Source organism: Mus musculus, chromosome 8 (genome assembly GCF_000001635.26).
Source record: "Mus musculus strain C57BL/6J chromosome 8, GRCm38.p6 C57BL/6J".
Lineage (NCBI taxonomy): Eukaryota > Metazoa > Chordata > Mammalia > Rodentia > Muridae > Mus > Mus musculus.
This window is the reverse complement of record NC_000074.6, coordinates 94,981,220-94,996,137: the sequence shown is the minus strand read 5'-3', so window position 1 is coordinate 94,996,137 and position 14,918 is coordinate 94,981,220. Positions and strand designations below refer to the sequence as shown.

General features: G+C 53.4%; 1 protein-coding gene across 19 annotated transcripts in view; it reads right to left on the bottom strand.

Annotated features, from left to right (window-relative positions):
- Positions 1-14,918, bottom strand: part of Adgrg1 (adhesion G protein-coupled receptor G1) — a 39,453-nt gene that overhangs the window by 18,071 nt on the left and 6,464 nt on the right. For 2 of the 19 annotated variants that reach the window (XM_006530683.3, XM_017312577.2), the window contains exon 1: positions 1,139-1,660. The exons of 4 other annotated variants lie outside the window; for them this stretch is intronic. Coding sequence is in view for 2 of the 15 variants with exons in the window: in XM_006530681.4 (XP_006530744.1) it covers positions 1,139-1,205 (67 nt within the window). In the remaining 13 variants the exon portion in view is untranslated. Of the gene's footprint in view, positions 1-339; positions 954-1,138; positions 1,895-3,074; positions 3,446-10,455; positions 10,566-11,480; positions 14,390-14,918 lie in introns of those variants that run through there. 13 more of the 19 variants (XM_006530688.4, XM_006530693.3, XM_006530687.4 and 10 more) reach the window with 12 other exon arrangements.

Here is a 14,918-nt window from a genome sequence, read left to right as displayed (position 1 = left end):
GGGCTTTGAGCATCAAAAACCCCAGACTCTCATTTTTGTCACAGTCACACAGTTGTATTCAATGAGCCACTGTGGTCAGCCTTTCGAATCGGTACACAGGGTCAGCATCTGCCTCTCAGAGCCAGGTGGCACCTACAGAGAGGCTGCCTAAACCTGGAAGCTTGAGCTAGCCTGCCTCTCAGTGGGTCTCTAAACCTGGAAGCTTGAGCTAGCCTGCATCTCAGTGGGTCTCAGTTTCCTGCTTGGTCAATGGGTAACTATGACCCCGTCCTCTGCAATGGGAGACTATGGCCCCCATCCTTGGCCAATTTAGGGTATGTACATTAGGGAAAAACCTACCTTTGAGCAGGCAGTGAGGGACAAAGAAGACGCACAGATCTGTCCAGACTTTCTTCCCTTTCAGACTACAGCAGTCTCTGTGTCCCCTCTAAGTTCCCCTTTTTCTATCTGCTTTCTTGAGTTGCCCAAGGCCACCCCGCTGGCTTTCTGGGGGATGCACTGGGTTCCCCAAGGCCCAGGCAGAATGCCCGTCTGTGGACTGCAGGATCTTTCTGTTCCCAAGGTCAGCTACCAAACCTCCCTTTTCTCCCCCTCTTTCCTGGCCCAGAGGCTGCCAGCTCAGGGACACAAAGCCAGGCAGCTCCCAACTATGGAGGAGACCGGAGGCACTAACCAGAGCCCCCCCCATCCCCAAGCACACAAAGGTTCTCTCAGCTCCTCTGTGACAAGCAGGTGCCTGCCCCTTCAGGAATACAGCCACACTTATAAAATATAGCTCCAGCAATATAATAAAAATACTTCAGAAAGGCAGGGCAGGACTCAAAGCTCTTTGAGCAATTAATACATTTATGTGCTTGTGTTTTGAGATGGTGTCTCTCTATGTAGCCCAGCCTGGCAATGAACTTCTCATCCTCCTGCCTCAGCCTCCCAAGTGTTCATATTACAGGCCTGAGCCCCCATTAACACATTTAATCTTCTTTAAAACCCATGAGAAAAAGCCCATGACCCACTGAACGGACAAATGAGAAGCCCCCGGGGAAGCCAAGTCACCCACTAGGGTCACACAGCAAAGAATGAAGCTTGCATGGGGAGTCCAGGCTAGCTCCAGAAGAGACCCGCTCTTGAATGGAAAGCTTACCTGCTAGTGAGAGCCTCTCTTTAGAAGTCATAGTGAAATGGTCTCCTTGGGTGAAGCAGACTGCCATCTGCGCAAGACCCCAGTCCAAGGGTCTGCATGAACTTACCCAGGTGACAATGGATCTCAGCTCCTCTCTGGCTCTTCCCAAGGCTGTGGTATTTCCAATTCTCCTTGTCTAGTTATCTCCCACTACCCTTCTCTGAGACCTATGCTGTGACAGCTGAGACTCAAAAATGTTCAGCTGGAGAGGTAGGGAGTGTGGCCACCCCTAACCACTTCCTGATGGCTCTCCAGGCTGTTTGCGTCCCCTTAGAGGGCCAGCTATGATGGCCCCCAGGGTCCTGACAACCCACCATTAACTACATGTCAGTGTCAGAGGAGGGGGGAGGGAGGATTCAGGATAACAAGAAAGAGAGGGAAGAAAGGAGGCTGTGGAGAAGGAAAGGAGATGGTGGGAAGGGAGAGATGGGAGGAAAAAGAAGCCAAAAAGGAGTAGGAGCAAGAATCTACCTGGTTTTCTCCTCCAGGCAAAAGTGACTGGACGGAGCCTCCCTGTTTGCAGGCAGCAGACTACTGGAGTAAGGGACACTTTCCTCTTAGTACAGGGGGCTGAAGGTCGAATGAAAGCCTGGGTCCCCCTTACCCCCCCCCCCAGTCACCATCCCCTTACTAGGGCTTCAAACAAAGGGGGCAGGCGGGAAGCTGAGCTGAGAAGCCCGGGCCTCCAGCGCCAAGGGGGAGGAAGGGGCGCAGGTGACAGCAGCCCCTGGCAACCGTTCCCCTGGCAACCGTTGGCAGCTGCATGGACTGCGTCACTGCCTGGCTTACAGCGCGGGCTCTCCAACTTGTCTGTACCCAAGCGTGAGAGCTTTCGTCCTGAGGCTGCCTGGGGCTAAAGCAGGTTACTAGCAGGGACAAGCTGGGTTCACACTCGAGAGAACGGGTCCTAGAGCTTAAGGGATCTGTCTTGGGGAGACCCCAAAATCTCAGAGCACCCAAGTTCTCTAGAGAAGCAGAAGGGTAGATTTTTGCATGAAATCTCCCAGTGACTTTTTTTTTCCCTTTGAGGGAAGAAGGTCTTGCAATGTAGTCCAGGCAAGTGGGCTGTCTGTGTCTTCTTAGAGGACCAGCTATGTGCGATACCCCTTTCCTAGGGTCCCCAATAACACCCCACCCCACCATTAGCTATACGTCAGTATCAGGGGAACGGGGAGGGGATACAGGGTTAACGGGAGCGAGAACTTGCTATCTTCCTGCCTCTGTCTCAAGTACAGAGATCACAGATGTGTGCCACCACTTCTAGCCCTCAGAGTGACTTTAACACCAAGTGGTTTGAGAACAGGATGGGAGCGAGACCCTTGACCAAATGAATACTTGTTAGAGGCTGCCACTTGCTGCCTGCCTCCCCATGGCCTTGGTCACAAGCCAGGTGGCAGAGCCTCCAATCCCTACCATTGGCTGCAGTGAACAGAGTGTATGCCATTCTTCCTTGAAGACGCCGAGTCTGTCTCCTCCTGGAAGCCTTCCCAGATTGCCACAGCTCACTCATAATCCCCTTAGTGAGCCAGCCCAGGCCTGAGGCTCCTCCTGCTTATCCTAGTGCTCCCAGGCTATGGCAGGAAGTTTCTGGGCCCCTCTTTACCTACCCAGGAGGAGAGCAGGACAGAGTCAAGGCTTCTGAAGCCTTGCCCCTAGCACCGGGAATTTTTGAAGCTCATTTCTACCGCTCTGTGTGGTAAGCCTGGCTGAGCCCATGCTGAGACAGGACTCTAGAGTCTGGGGAGGGAATATGATTGCTCAAGGCTACATAGCTGGGAAGGGCAGGGTATGAAACTCAAACACCGATCTCTGAGACGCTTAAGAACCCATCTCATCCAAGCTTGATTTGATTTCTAGACAGAGCACTCACTCCTTTCTAAGCGAGCACAGCTCTTACCTCTGTGACACTTTTCTACCCAGTGAGTCAAAAGGGAAAGATCTTCATCACGTGGGGTCACCTCTGAGCTCCAAACTTGAGCAAGAACAGAGAGAGGTATCTGAAGGCCTCCAGCTCCAGTTGGCAGCAGAGAAGGACGGAGTCAGGCTGGGAAGGCTGAGGCACAGGGTCCCACCCAGCTCTCTGATGCGCTGTGGCAAGCCTTTCCCCAGAGCACCACTGACTCCAGTAGATCTCACGCCTCAGGTGAAAGGGCTGGCCTGGGCCCTGGGAAAGGCAGCTGAGCTTGGAGCCCCAGGCATACTAGCCTAGTGCCTCCAGCCCATGGACCCCGGCCAGCAGGCTGCCTCGGTCAGCAGGCCACTATTGTCTCACTGCCAGAGCCTGGGACCATTCAGGCTCTATTTTGGGTCTGGAGGAAGAGGAAAAGAAAGCAAAGAAAGGAGCTGCTGTCCTGGGCAGGGGTGGGGGTGGGGTGGGGACACCTTCCCCTGCCTCCAGAGAGAGCTCCAAGGCCCACTAGCTGGGAAGGCAGCCATATTGGATCAAAGGACCCTAAGACCTCAGAGAAGCTGGTGCAGGGTGCTGAGGTCCCAGAAGGAGGGCACTCAGACTCTTCGCACACACTCAGTTCTCACTCACTACAGCAAGAAACCAGGGCACGGCCACACATTCCCATCTGCAGACCCCTACCCATCTTCACCCATGAGAAACCTGGCAGAGCTAACGACTGCTCAGAAACCACAGCCTGGGATAGAACCAACTCTGTTCTCACAGAGCTTCTCCGATGCTTACAGAGCAATACAGCTGTCCACACAAGCCAGTGACCCTGGTCCCACCTGTCACCCTGCCCTCCTCACACTCACCAAGTCCAGGTGCACCCCAGGGCTTTTGCACCTGCTCCCCTCCCCCATTATGGGTACTTTCTAAGACCTCCCCTCCGACTGGCCTTCTTGGGCCTTCATTTAAATGTCCTCTCTCTTGAAATCCCATCTGTGACTCCCCAATTCAAAGTGACTTCTGTGTCTCTAGTGACCTGTTCTATTTTGAGAGCCCTAGGGCATTTCTGAAGTGGCCTTGCATTTAGCTTGTTTGCTATTCTTCAGTGGCCTTTGCTGTCTTGTTATTCTCTGAGTGTGTCTGTGCCTATGAGCACCGGTGCTGTGGGGCCAGAGGTAGAAGATCTCTATGTCTGGGGTTAAAGGTGGACTAGAGTAAGCTCCCCGACGTGGGTGCTGGGAACCAAAGTCCCCTGATAGAGCAATGTTGGCTCTTAACCACCGAGCTGTCTCTCTAACCCTGTCCGTCCATCTGTCTGTCTGTCCGTCTGTCCGTCTGTCTGTCTTTCAGTCTGTCTGTCTTAGCACCTCTGACACCCCTGCTGGTACAGTGTAAGACCAGAGCAGCTGCCCAGTGAAGCTAGTTGAACACATGAACAAATGAAAAAAATTGAGGCTCAAAGCCAGGCCACAGGCTCTGTCTCCCCAACAGCTGATTCCTGATACTGTAGATTCAGGCTAAAGACATCTGCTCAAGAACAGGGCACTGGGCTCTCGCTAGCCTCTGACTAGATTAGGAGATCGCATGCCTCTGCTGGGTGTTAGGGCAGTGCAGGGATCCCTAGACCATGCACAGCCTGAGAACTGAGAACCCAGGGCAGGTGCCTCTGAAGACTAGGATGGGCACACAGAGTTAAGTCACAGCAGGGACCACACACCTGTGAGCCCCATGATGTGCACCCGCCCCCACACTTCCACTGTCATCTGTGAGGAGGGGTTTTCTTTCTAATCGCATGGGCCGGCAGAGGAAACAGGCTTAGAAAGAAACTATTTGCCTAGGGCCATGGAGCTGGTAAAACTGGATCCCAATCCAACCTGACTCCTTCATCTCTATCTCTACGGTGCTCTTGTAGCACGTCACCCTTGCATGGGCAGGGCCACAGTGTAGAGTGCTAGCCGCCCCTGCCATTTGGCAGAGGTGAAGATGGAGGAGGCTCACAGAGGTTTTACCGAAACCCCACAGCCTCACAGCAGAGGGGCTGTGCCAGACCAACCCTCTACACGCATGTGCTGTGTGAACACCACTGTCTTTGCAGATCATGTTTATTGAAGCTTTCCCTTAGTAGGGAGACAGAGATGGGACACCTGCCTGTGTTGAAACCCACAGCAGGGTCTCTAGAGAGACATGCCAAGTGTCTTTCCCAATCACAGCTGGTGATGGCTCCTCCTCTGCCAGACCCTACCAGCAGGGATCCCGAGAGGGTGGGGCAAGCTTCTCTACTAGCTAGGATAAGTACAGCTCGCAGGAGTCTGGCAAGAAGGTTCCTTATTGGCCTGCCCACTGCCCACAAGGTGATATCATAGCCAGTGTTGGGGAAGAAGAGCAGGCAGCGTGGACACCCTGCCTAGATTCAGGGCTTTAGGAAGATCAAGAGACCCCAGACCCTGCAGATAGGTGTGTGCCTTTTCTGAACAAAACAACCTCGCTCACCCCCAGCTCCTCACCCCTGAAGGTGTAGTGAGACACACCAATGGGGGAGCTAGGTGCAATGACCATCAAGGCAGTAGGGGAGACATCACTCACAGACATCACCTGATACACTAGAACAACCATGTGCTACTTACTACCCATGTGCTCCGTAACACTTGACAACACTAAAGGATGTGGTCATTTGGTGCCACCCCTCTAGGGATGGAAAAGCTCATGGCTGGAAACAGCTGTGAAGAAGAGCCTCTTGACCCCTCAGGTCCCTTCAAGACCAACTTAACTACTTGCAAGGATGGAGAGCTAACTACCTCCCGTGCAAACAGCCATTTCGACAACACGGGAACATGTCTGATCACAGGTAAGTGACCAGAGTCCAGGTCTCTGTCACCATGGACTGTCCAAAAACCTTCAACCTACTTCATCATCTCTGAAGCATGGATTGAAAATTTCAGCCTCAGAAGTACCAGAGATGGAATGAGGGCTTTGAGCAGTGGAATGGAGGCTATGGCGGAGACAGGCTTTTGGCCAAACCCAAGCCATTTGGCACGTGCCCAGGTGATGATACAACAGACGGGAATCAGGCCCAGGTTCTGCATGACCCAGCTGTCCTGACCAACCTCTGAGGTCCACCTCTCACATATGTCACATCAAAACAGGTGGGTCACCTACCACAAGGTCAGAAATGCAGGCTTCCAGAAATAAAACTATGCCCCGAGAACTGGTCTCAGCTGGCAATGGCCACCCAACCCAGACTCTAGGGACCAAGGGAACCCAGTACAAAAAAAAAAAAAAAGGGACCATGGAGTACTACTTAGGCAGCCAGCCTGGCTGGAACCCAGGCATCTTCTTTGAATCCAGGATGGTGGCCAAACAGTAGGCAATGCCTAAGAGTCACCTTCCCTTGCTATGCCTTTTGCAAACGTGTGTTCCACCTCTTTCCCCTGCACTTGAAATTCTAAAGAGAAGCCTCAGCTAAATGACTGTAATATAACTGTGAAGTCATCTCTCTCAAAGACTGCAGAACCCAGGAAATCTGATGACCCTAAGATAGTGTCAAAATGGGCTGCATTCCCGCTACTGCTGAGCATCTGCGAGTAATGAACCCAAACCATAAACCACTGAGAGACTTCTCTTGCAGACAAGTAACATCTGTCTAATGGGCCATGGGAGTTCTGGAAGGTCAAGGTCAACAGTGTCCTCCTGGGAAAAGGAGGATCAGACACCGTAGATGGCAAAGACTGCTCATCATGTGCAGTCTGTCTGTCCACTATCTTACTGCCATCCTCTCCAGACAAGAATGTCTGCGCACCCAAGGACCCCAGATGGAACTCTGAGGAAGACAGTCCCAAAGGAGGTGACCCTTGAATAAAACTGATTGGTTTTCAAGAGACACCCAGGCAAGAGTCTGACAGGATGGCCCCAGGTCTTAGAAGGCAGGATTGAGTCAGGACAATCCTCAGAACAGCAACCAAGACCCTGTCAGTGGAATATCTGAGGGCATGGGCTATCTATGGTTTGAAGCCTTCCTGATGACATGACATTTTGAGATGGGGCAGACTGTTTCTCTGGGATAAGTTTGTTGCTACTCTGCCAAAGAAGGTTCCAGAAATGGTACCACTAGCAGCACAGCACTTACAGGACTGGGAAGGAAGCACTTAATGTCTCACGGCTCTCAAGATGCCATTGTTACTCATGCTTTAAAACTAAAGGAAACCAGGGGGCAGGGTAAACACACCCATCCAAATTCACACAGCTGAAGGCGCTCAGACGGAACCAGGCCGACACTGAGTCCTAACCACCCATCTGATCTATGCTAGGGCACTGCCAAAGTGGGAGACTGAGAAGATCTGGGGCAGATCAGGATGAAGGCCACTTCTCCTGAGCCTTAGCGACCTGTGGCTATTCCCTTCGCTCCCCACAGTGCCTCTTAGAGAGCCAAGTATCTTCATCCTCACCTTACTGCAAATGAGACTCAAAACAAGCAAGTTGCTTGCCAAACATGGCAGCTCCTGGTCGTCATCTCAGCACATGGGAGGCTGAGGTGAGGAGACCATGAGCTTGAGGCCAGCCTGGGCTACATAGTAAAACCCTGTGTGAAAAAGCAAAAGGAAAGAGTGGAATTGAAGAGGAGGGGAGGAAAGAGGAAAGAGGACAGGAGAGGGAGGACAGGATGGCGGGGGGGGGGGGTAGGGGGGAGTGTGAGGAGGACGGCATCACTTGCTCAAGGTTACTCTTCCAGGATCTGAACTTAGTTGAGATTCAAGCACCCCTGAGTAGCTAAGCAGGGCTTACTGAGGACCCCCAAAGGTGCAGCGTACTGATTGTACATTTGTAGCCCTGTTTTTTTGCAACAAATCTTACAAGAGATGGGTCTGGTTCTTTCCACTCACAGGCAGGGAAGCCGAGGCCCAGAGAAGCCGTGATCTTTGACAGTATAATGTGAGTCTCTGGTGCTCACCCACTTTCTGCTACAGAAAGTGGGAATCTAGGCAGATATTGCTGGGAGGAAGAAGGCAGAGGCCTGGGGGACAGAAGGGTAGGATGAAGAAGCAGTAAGGACAGTTTTCTATCTCGTCATTCTAGAGTCAAAGTGGCCCTGAAATGGGAAAGGCAGGCTGAGGCTATTAGCCACAGAACCATGGAACATGGACTTGAGAGCCAGTCCCTCATCCCCAGACCATCTCCCATTAATGCAGAGAGGACTGCCTGCTGATGTGGGATGCTCCGCCAACTTCTCAGCTCTAAGCTCTTATCTCTGCCTGCCTGGAACTGCATCCACACATCACTAAGGGCAGTGCCAGCCCAGGAGCCTGATGCCCAACCACCCATGCTAGCCTTGCTGCTGACACGGATTGGACTCGTTGGGGGCAAGCCGACTTGTTCCAGCATCCAGCTCCCCCACAGGCCTTGGAGATAAGAAGTGACGACTCCGGCTTCGGTATGCCTATCCATCCAGTAGGAGCCAGAAGGATGAATGCTAACTTCCCATGATTCCAGTGCTATTCTGCATGTTTTTGTGTTAACTCTGTGATGCTCGGAGCAGCCCCCCAAAGATGTGGTTAAAGACAAGGAAACAGAGGCACAAGCCCACACAACCAGAAAGGAGTATAGTCAAGTCCTCTTTGACAAGTGCCTGAATCCCATCGCCAAATGCAAGGGCTTGCCAGTGGTGGGGCATGGGCACATGCCTGCCTACAGATAGCTTCGGACCCAGACAAGGACCTCCTTGCCTCCCAAGAGAGGCAGAAAACAACAATGAGACATGGAGCCCCAAAGATTTGGATCCCTCACCAGGGAAGTCTCCTCACCCCCATTCCTTGTCTCTACAGTAAGCAATGAGTCCAGAATGGAACGTTCAGGATTGTTCTAATCCAGGCTGGGCTTCTAGGGAACCTGGAGAGCTCAGAGCACATGGGGCCCCAGACAGTATCTCAGACCACCTCACGCCGGGCAGGTCAGTGATTAGCAGAGAGCTACTACCCTTAGTCCCTCTCCTCAGCAGCTCAGGCCTGACCTCAGAATCTACAGGCTCCCCAGGGGCCCTCAGCAACTCCAGATGAGGCTGGAGGTCCAGAGCCTGGAGCAGGGACAAGCTCTCAGCCGAGCAAGGGATGGCTTGCCAGTGCTCCACCCACTGCATCTGAGAGGCCCCTTTGTGCCAGCCCTGCCCCACCCCCTACTTGCCATCTGCCAGGTCCCTGGAGGCTGGTCACCCTCGGCTGCCGGGCGCACTCACATGATGCCCCCATCTGATGTGAGTCAGAAAGTAGGGCCACCCTGAGGACCTCCACCCCGAGGGGAGGGGGCACAACACTGAGGTTTGGGTCCTGTGTTGTCACACATCCCCCAACCTCCCTACCAGTACCTCTAACACCCTTATCAAGGGCCTGCCCCTTCCCCTACTGACTAGAAGCTCATCCTGCATCCCGAATCCCGATGAGGGCTCAGCATCCACTGGCCGGGAGGTCATCCACAGTGGCCACCTTTATGGCTGTAAGTCTGTCTACTCTCTTCATTTCCCTTCCTTGTGGTTGTACTATAAGTTCCACTTCTTTTCCATTACCCAGGAAGCCATCCCTAAGCCTGAGACCCAGCAGCCAGGGGCCGAGCAGCCAGGTCAGACCCGCAGTGTTCATCCTCTGCCCTGCTCACTCTGCTGCCCGGTCCTCTCACTATCGCTTCCCACAGCACAGGAGATTGAGACCCTCTGTTGTGACCCATGTCATGCTGCAGTTCTGTGGCTGGCACGATGTTTCTGAGCTTTCATTGTTCCCCCAAATTCTCCCCATATTATATTCTCCGCCATGGACATTCCACACATCTATGCCCGGATCCCGCCCTTCCCTCTTTGCTTCTACCCAGTTTAGGGCCATACTCACTCCTCCTTTCTAACAGACCCAGAGCTCCTGTCATCTCTGCAATCAGACCTCCTTACCAGCCTGTCCCTAACAGGATGGCGGGCCACATACAAGCTGATTAGGACAACCTCAACCTCCTAGCCAAAGTTCGCACCAGGAGCCAGGAGCCCCCTGCCCCAGACTCTAGGAGCCAGGTCCTCAGCCCACACAGAGGCACAGTGGTTAGGGTCACCCCCCCCCCCATGCCAATTTAGCAACCCAAAGAGAAGCCGGTTGCATTGACTTTGACCAAGGTGGATCAGGGTGGGATGTATCTCAAGTTCCTGGGGCTCTAATAACAAAAGGAGATAAAAGTCTGGCCCCAAAAGCTAGTACAGACTCTGAACAGGGCAGGGAGGACCACACAGGGACTGGCCTAAACTCTGGGGTCCCCTTGGCAGCCTGCAGCACTCAATGACCAGAGCTTGCTCTTTCAGCGGTCTCCAAATCCTGGAGGGCTGCTGCCAGGAGGGAGCCGTTTGCAAGTTCCAACTGACCTTTGCCTTGTTGCTCACTGTGCAGCACACAGTAGGCACTTCATGCTTCAAATCAGCAACCTCCCTTGGCCTTCTGAAGGAGACACAGGATTTCTCCACCCATGTCACCCATCCCATGACACGATGGCCCAGGTGGAAAAGGGGTTCTGCCACTATTCACTCCAGCCCCCTCCCTCAGTAAAATGAGCCCCTTAGAGGCCCTAACGGTCACCACACAGAGAGGGCTGGTTGGAGAGTGGGGTTAGACAGGAACCCTGCCCCCATTTCCTATACTAGGGGAAGGGGCCTGAGGTCCTATCAGGCCCAGGCAGCTGGGGCCCTGAGGTCTTGTGGTTAGTGGGTAAGGAGCTCTTGGCGCCTTGGCTTCCCTTCCCAGGATCTTCATTCCAGGTGCCTCCTGTTCAGACCAACATTGCACTGTGCCTTCGTTCCTTTGTCAAAAGTTGTTACTGCCCTGGTTCTCTAGGGGCCCCTGTCCTGTCCCTAAGAGATAGAGGAGGCCACTGTCAGGGGCACCATGCTCAGTCTACCACAGTGCCCTCTTCCGGAGCCTGGCTCTCAATGTCTCTGAACTTGCTGTGTGACCTCAGACAAGCTGCCTGCCCACTCAAGAGTCTCCCAACTCCCACACGGCTTCTTCGTAGCCAAGGCGGGCCTTGAACTTGAGAGCCTACCTACCCCTACCTCCCCAAATACCGGGATTACAGGTGAATGCCACAGCCTAAGGTGAGAACAGCCAGCCTATCAAAAGGCCCAGAGCGTTGCCACCACACTGCTGGGCCCAAGACTGAACCATACCAGTGGAGGCTTGGTTTCCCAAATGCCCAACAACTAATGGCTCCAAAAGTTCTGGTCCTTCTGATGTCATCCTCTTTCTAGGCAGCTCTCAGTTTACACACATCTCTACCCCTGCGGTGCACTAAAGACCCCCGCCCTCCAGATCCCTTTACATTCTATAATCTCTGTTTAGCAGCCACATGCCCTCCCCATCTACTCCCACCCACTGGCTGCCCTTAGTCCGGTACCTGGTGCCAGGCGACGGGTTCTGGAAGGAGCCAGGCAGCTGAACCACCTTTCAGGATTCACCTCCAATGCTGAATTTTACAGTCTGGGTCTCTGGGTAAGAGTGTGAGCTAGAGCAAGCAAGTGCACTGGCTGGGGGTGGGGAGAGGCTTTGGGGAGGCTCCTACCAAGCCAGCAGCCCCTTCTCTATAGTAGATAGAGCCCAGGCAGCAGGCTGTGTGGAGCTGGAGAACCCGGAGAACTGGGGGAGGGCCGGGACACCCTCCTGCTCAGCTCCTCCCTTCAGGCTAGAGATGAGATGACTGGCTAACTGTGAGTCATGGCTTTCTCAGAGGGAGGCAGGAGGAGGCAGGGCTGACTGACGGAGGTGAGGCGGGGACCCTAAGGGATGCCCGTGACTCAGGCCTGGCAAGTGGGGACCTGGGTCTCTCCTCTCATCATCCCAGACCCTGGTGCCAGTTTCAAAAATGGGTATGAGCTGGGATGAGTGTGTCTCCTCACATACCCCGCCCCCATCATTAAGTCCCTGGGGGCTCCCCTGAAGTTCTTTCAAAGCAACCAGTTTGCCATGGCAACAGGCTACTCAGCTGCTGCTGCCCCTTCCTCCAGGCTCAGCCAACAACTACCCCTTCCTGAAGGACAGTCTAACCTCTGTGGCAGCAGGCAGAGCCGGTGCTGACTGGCAGAGCGGAAGGCACTCCAAGAGGAAGGGGGTGTCAGGCCGCCTGGCTGGAGGCCATATGTGGCTGACTGCTGACCCATGTCTCTTGAGCGTCTTCCCAGCAGGGAGCCAGACCAGTCTCCCTCAGTCTCAACCTTTCAAAACTCACATCCTGAACACACACACACACACACACACACACACACACAAACACACCAGGGACTTCTGGAAATAACCTTTTTTTGAGTCTGTCAGCTGAGCCAAATAGGAAACTGAGGCTCAGGTAAAGAGCCCTTCCAAAACCTCAGAAAGAGCAATTTGAAAATGGGCCAACCCCATCATGCCCACTCTGGCTGCTGTCTGTTGGCTATTCTGGCTGAGGTTCACAGGTCCTGCACGGCAGGGGTGTGGGTGGAGGTGGAGGTGGGAGGGGGGAGAGGGGGAAGGCACGGGGCGGGTGTGGGGGGGTATGTTTTGGATAAGCATGGCCCTCCAGAGTAAAGGCTCCTATCTCTGCTCTCCCATACTCCATACTGTGTGAGCCAAATGAAGCGCCCAGGAGGATTTCACAACCTAATGAGGGCAAGTGGCAACAATAACAATAATGGCGGTAACAGCAATCACACTCGCTGAGTTCCAGCCTTCCCGCCTCCTCCCTGCTTCCCAGCACCTGCCCAGACAATTAATGAGTCTCAAGGAATTCTCCAGGAATGTGGTAATGAAGAAGGAAAAGGGCAAGGCAGAGAGAGAGAGAGAGAGAGGGAGAGAGAGAGAGGGAGAGAGAGAGAGAGAGAGAATGCTCAGGAAAGTTAGTTAACTTCTTCAAGGTCTCACAGCTGGGGAAGTAGAAGGGGCAGGCAGACAGGCAGGAGCCCAGGGCACCTGGACCCTGCACACCATCACCACTACGTGAGATGAGACATCAGAGACAACCAGGGACTTATCCAAGGCAGCACAGCTAAGACACAGCTGGGTTTCTGGCTCTCAGCAAACATCCAGTAGGGACAGGCACTTAACCTCATCATCTCCACCATGTCTCCACCACACAGAAGAGGCCCATATATAGAGTGAGCAAGGGGGCTCTCAGCCACACCCTTCAAAGGCTGGCTATGGACCAAATGGCTCCAGAGTCCTAGCTGGATAATAGAGAAGTCAGGAAATTCAAGGAAAGGAGACCCTCAGAAGAAACTTCTAGGGGGACAGCAGCAGGGTGGAGAGATGGGGAGAGCTATTTTTGAAGGAAGTAGGGCTAGATAGTGAAAGGTTTTGAGTGAATGGAACTGAAGTCTAATCCAAGGCACAGGGGTGTCTGGGAAGGTGTTTGAGCATAGGAAAGATATCTATGCTAGGTTCTCAAATTATGAAAATTTACGAGAAACCTCAGATTTCAGATGTGCCCCCAGATCCATCCCATAAGAACTTAAAATTTAACAGGATTCCCGGATGGCTATCATTTTTGACAAAGCTTAAGTAGGCCCATCTCTCCTCTACGGGCTTGAACTGGGTGGGCGTGGTATAAGAAGTGTGGACAGGTGGCTGGGCTCAGGCTGGGGCCTTGAAGATGGAGACAGAGAAAAGCTGGGGTGAAGATTCTCATCCAAAAGACCAGAAACAAGGCTGAGGAAAGTCAAACAGGGAAAGGCAAGGTATCAAAAGCATCCCTGACATGTATAGTCAGGGGTGGGGTACAGATCTGGGAAGAGAGAAAAGGCCGTCCTAATATATGGTCCGATGCGAGTGGATCTGTGGTGTGCAGCATTAGGGAACCACATGTCCTCTCTGGTTCCCATGGCTACTGGAAGCACAATACCAGGGCCCAGCCAGGAAAAAAAAAAAAAAAAAAAACATGGCAGCTCCACGGGAAGGGTTGTGGGATTACAGGCTGGTGACAGAGCCAGCACGGGTTGGGAAGCACAGAAGGCTGATGGGTGCCCCTTCTTTATAAGAAATGGAAGAGAGACGATACTGATGCTGGTCCCTGGCCAACTGGCTACAGCAGACTCTGCCAGCTGGTGACTTGGGCGAGCATCTCTGCCCAGACACCCCTTTGCTGTCAGGCGAAGACAAAAACCAGCGCCTGCTCCCTGGGCACTGAGGAGAGACCTTCAGGGACACATGGACCCCCGGGGACAGGGATAAGAAACAGTGCTGCTTACGGTGGCTACTGCCTGAGGCAAGGCCTGAGCACTGAGGACAGGGTATGTGGCTGGTGGAACTTCAAGGGGACCTTCAGGCCTCAGTCTTTCCAATCTTCCTGATAGAACAGGTTACACAAGCTGGCCTTGTCAAGAGCAACAAGCTGTATCCACCCTTGCCAAGGGGCCTGGAAACCCACTGCCTGATCAGAGGTGGGTTTTTAACCAACAAAAAGAGTTCAAGTACAGGTTTCTCTTGCAAGCTCAACGTCCTTGTATATTTTAGAGCACAATACCCAGCCCGCTGCTGCTAACAGGGACACAAGGGCATAAAGCTCCACCTTGAGAACATCCAGTGTCCCTTCTATACAACAGGAATGCCTGGACCATTTTACAGAGATGGAAACTGAGGCACAGAAAGGGGACCTTCCCAAAGCCACCCCACAATCCAGTAGCTCCGAACACAGAAGACGTGCTAGGGCTGTGTTCCTCCGTCCACCTCCCTGCTCCCTTCATTCCCGTGGGAAAGTCTCCCACCCACAAGCGTGGGGGTGGGGGAAGCCACAGCCCCATGATAACGCCACCTCCCCACCTCCAGTCACATCGCCCCGGGGTCCAGCAAGGATGGGGGGGTGTCCATGTGA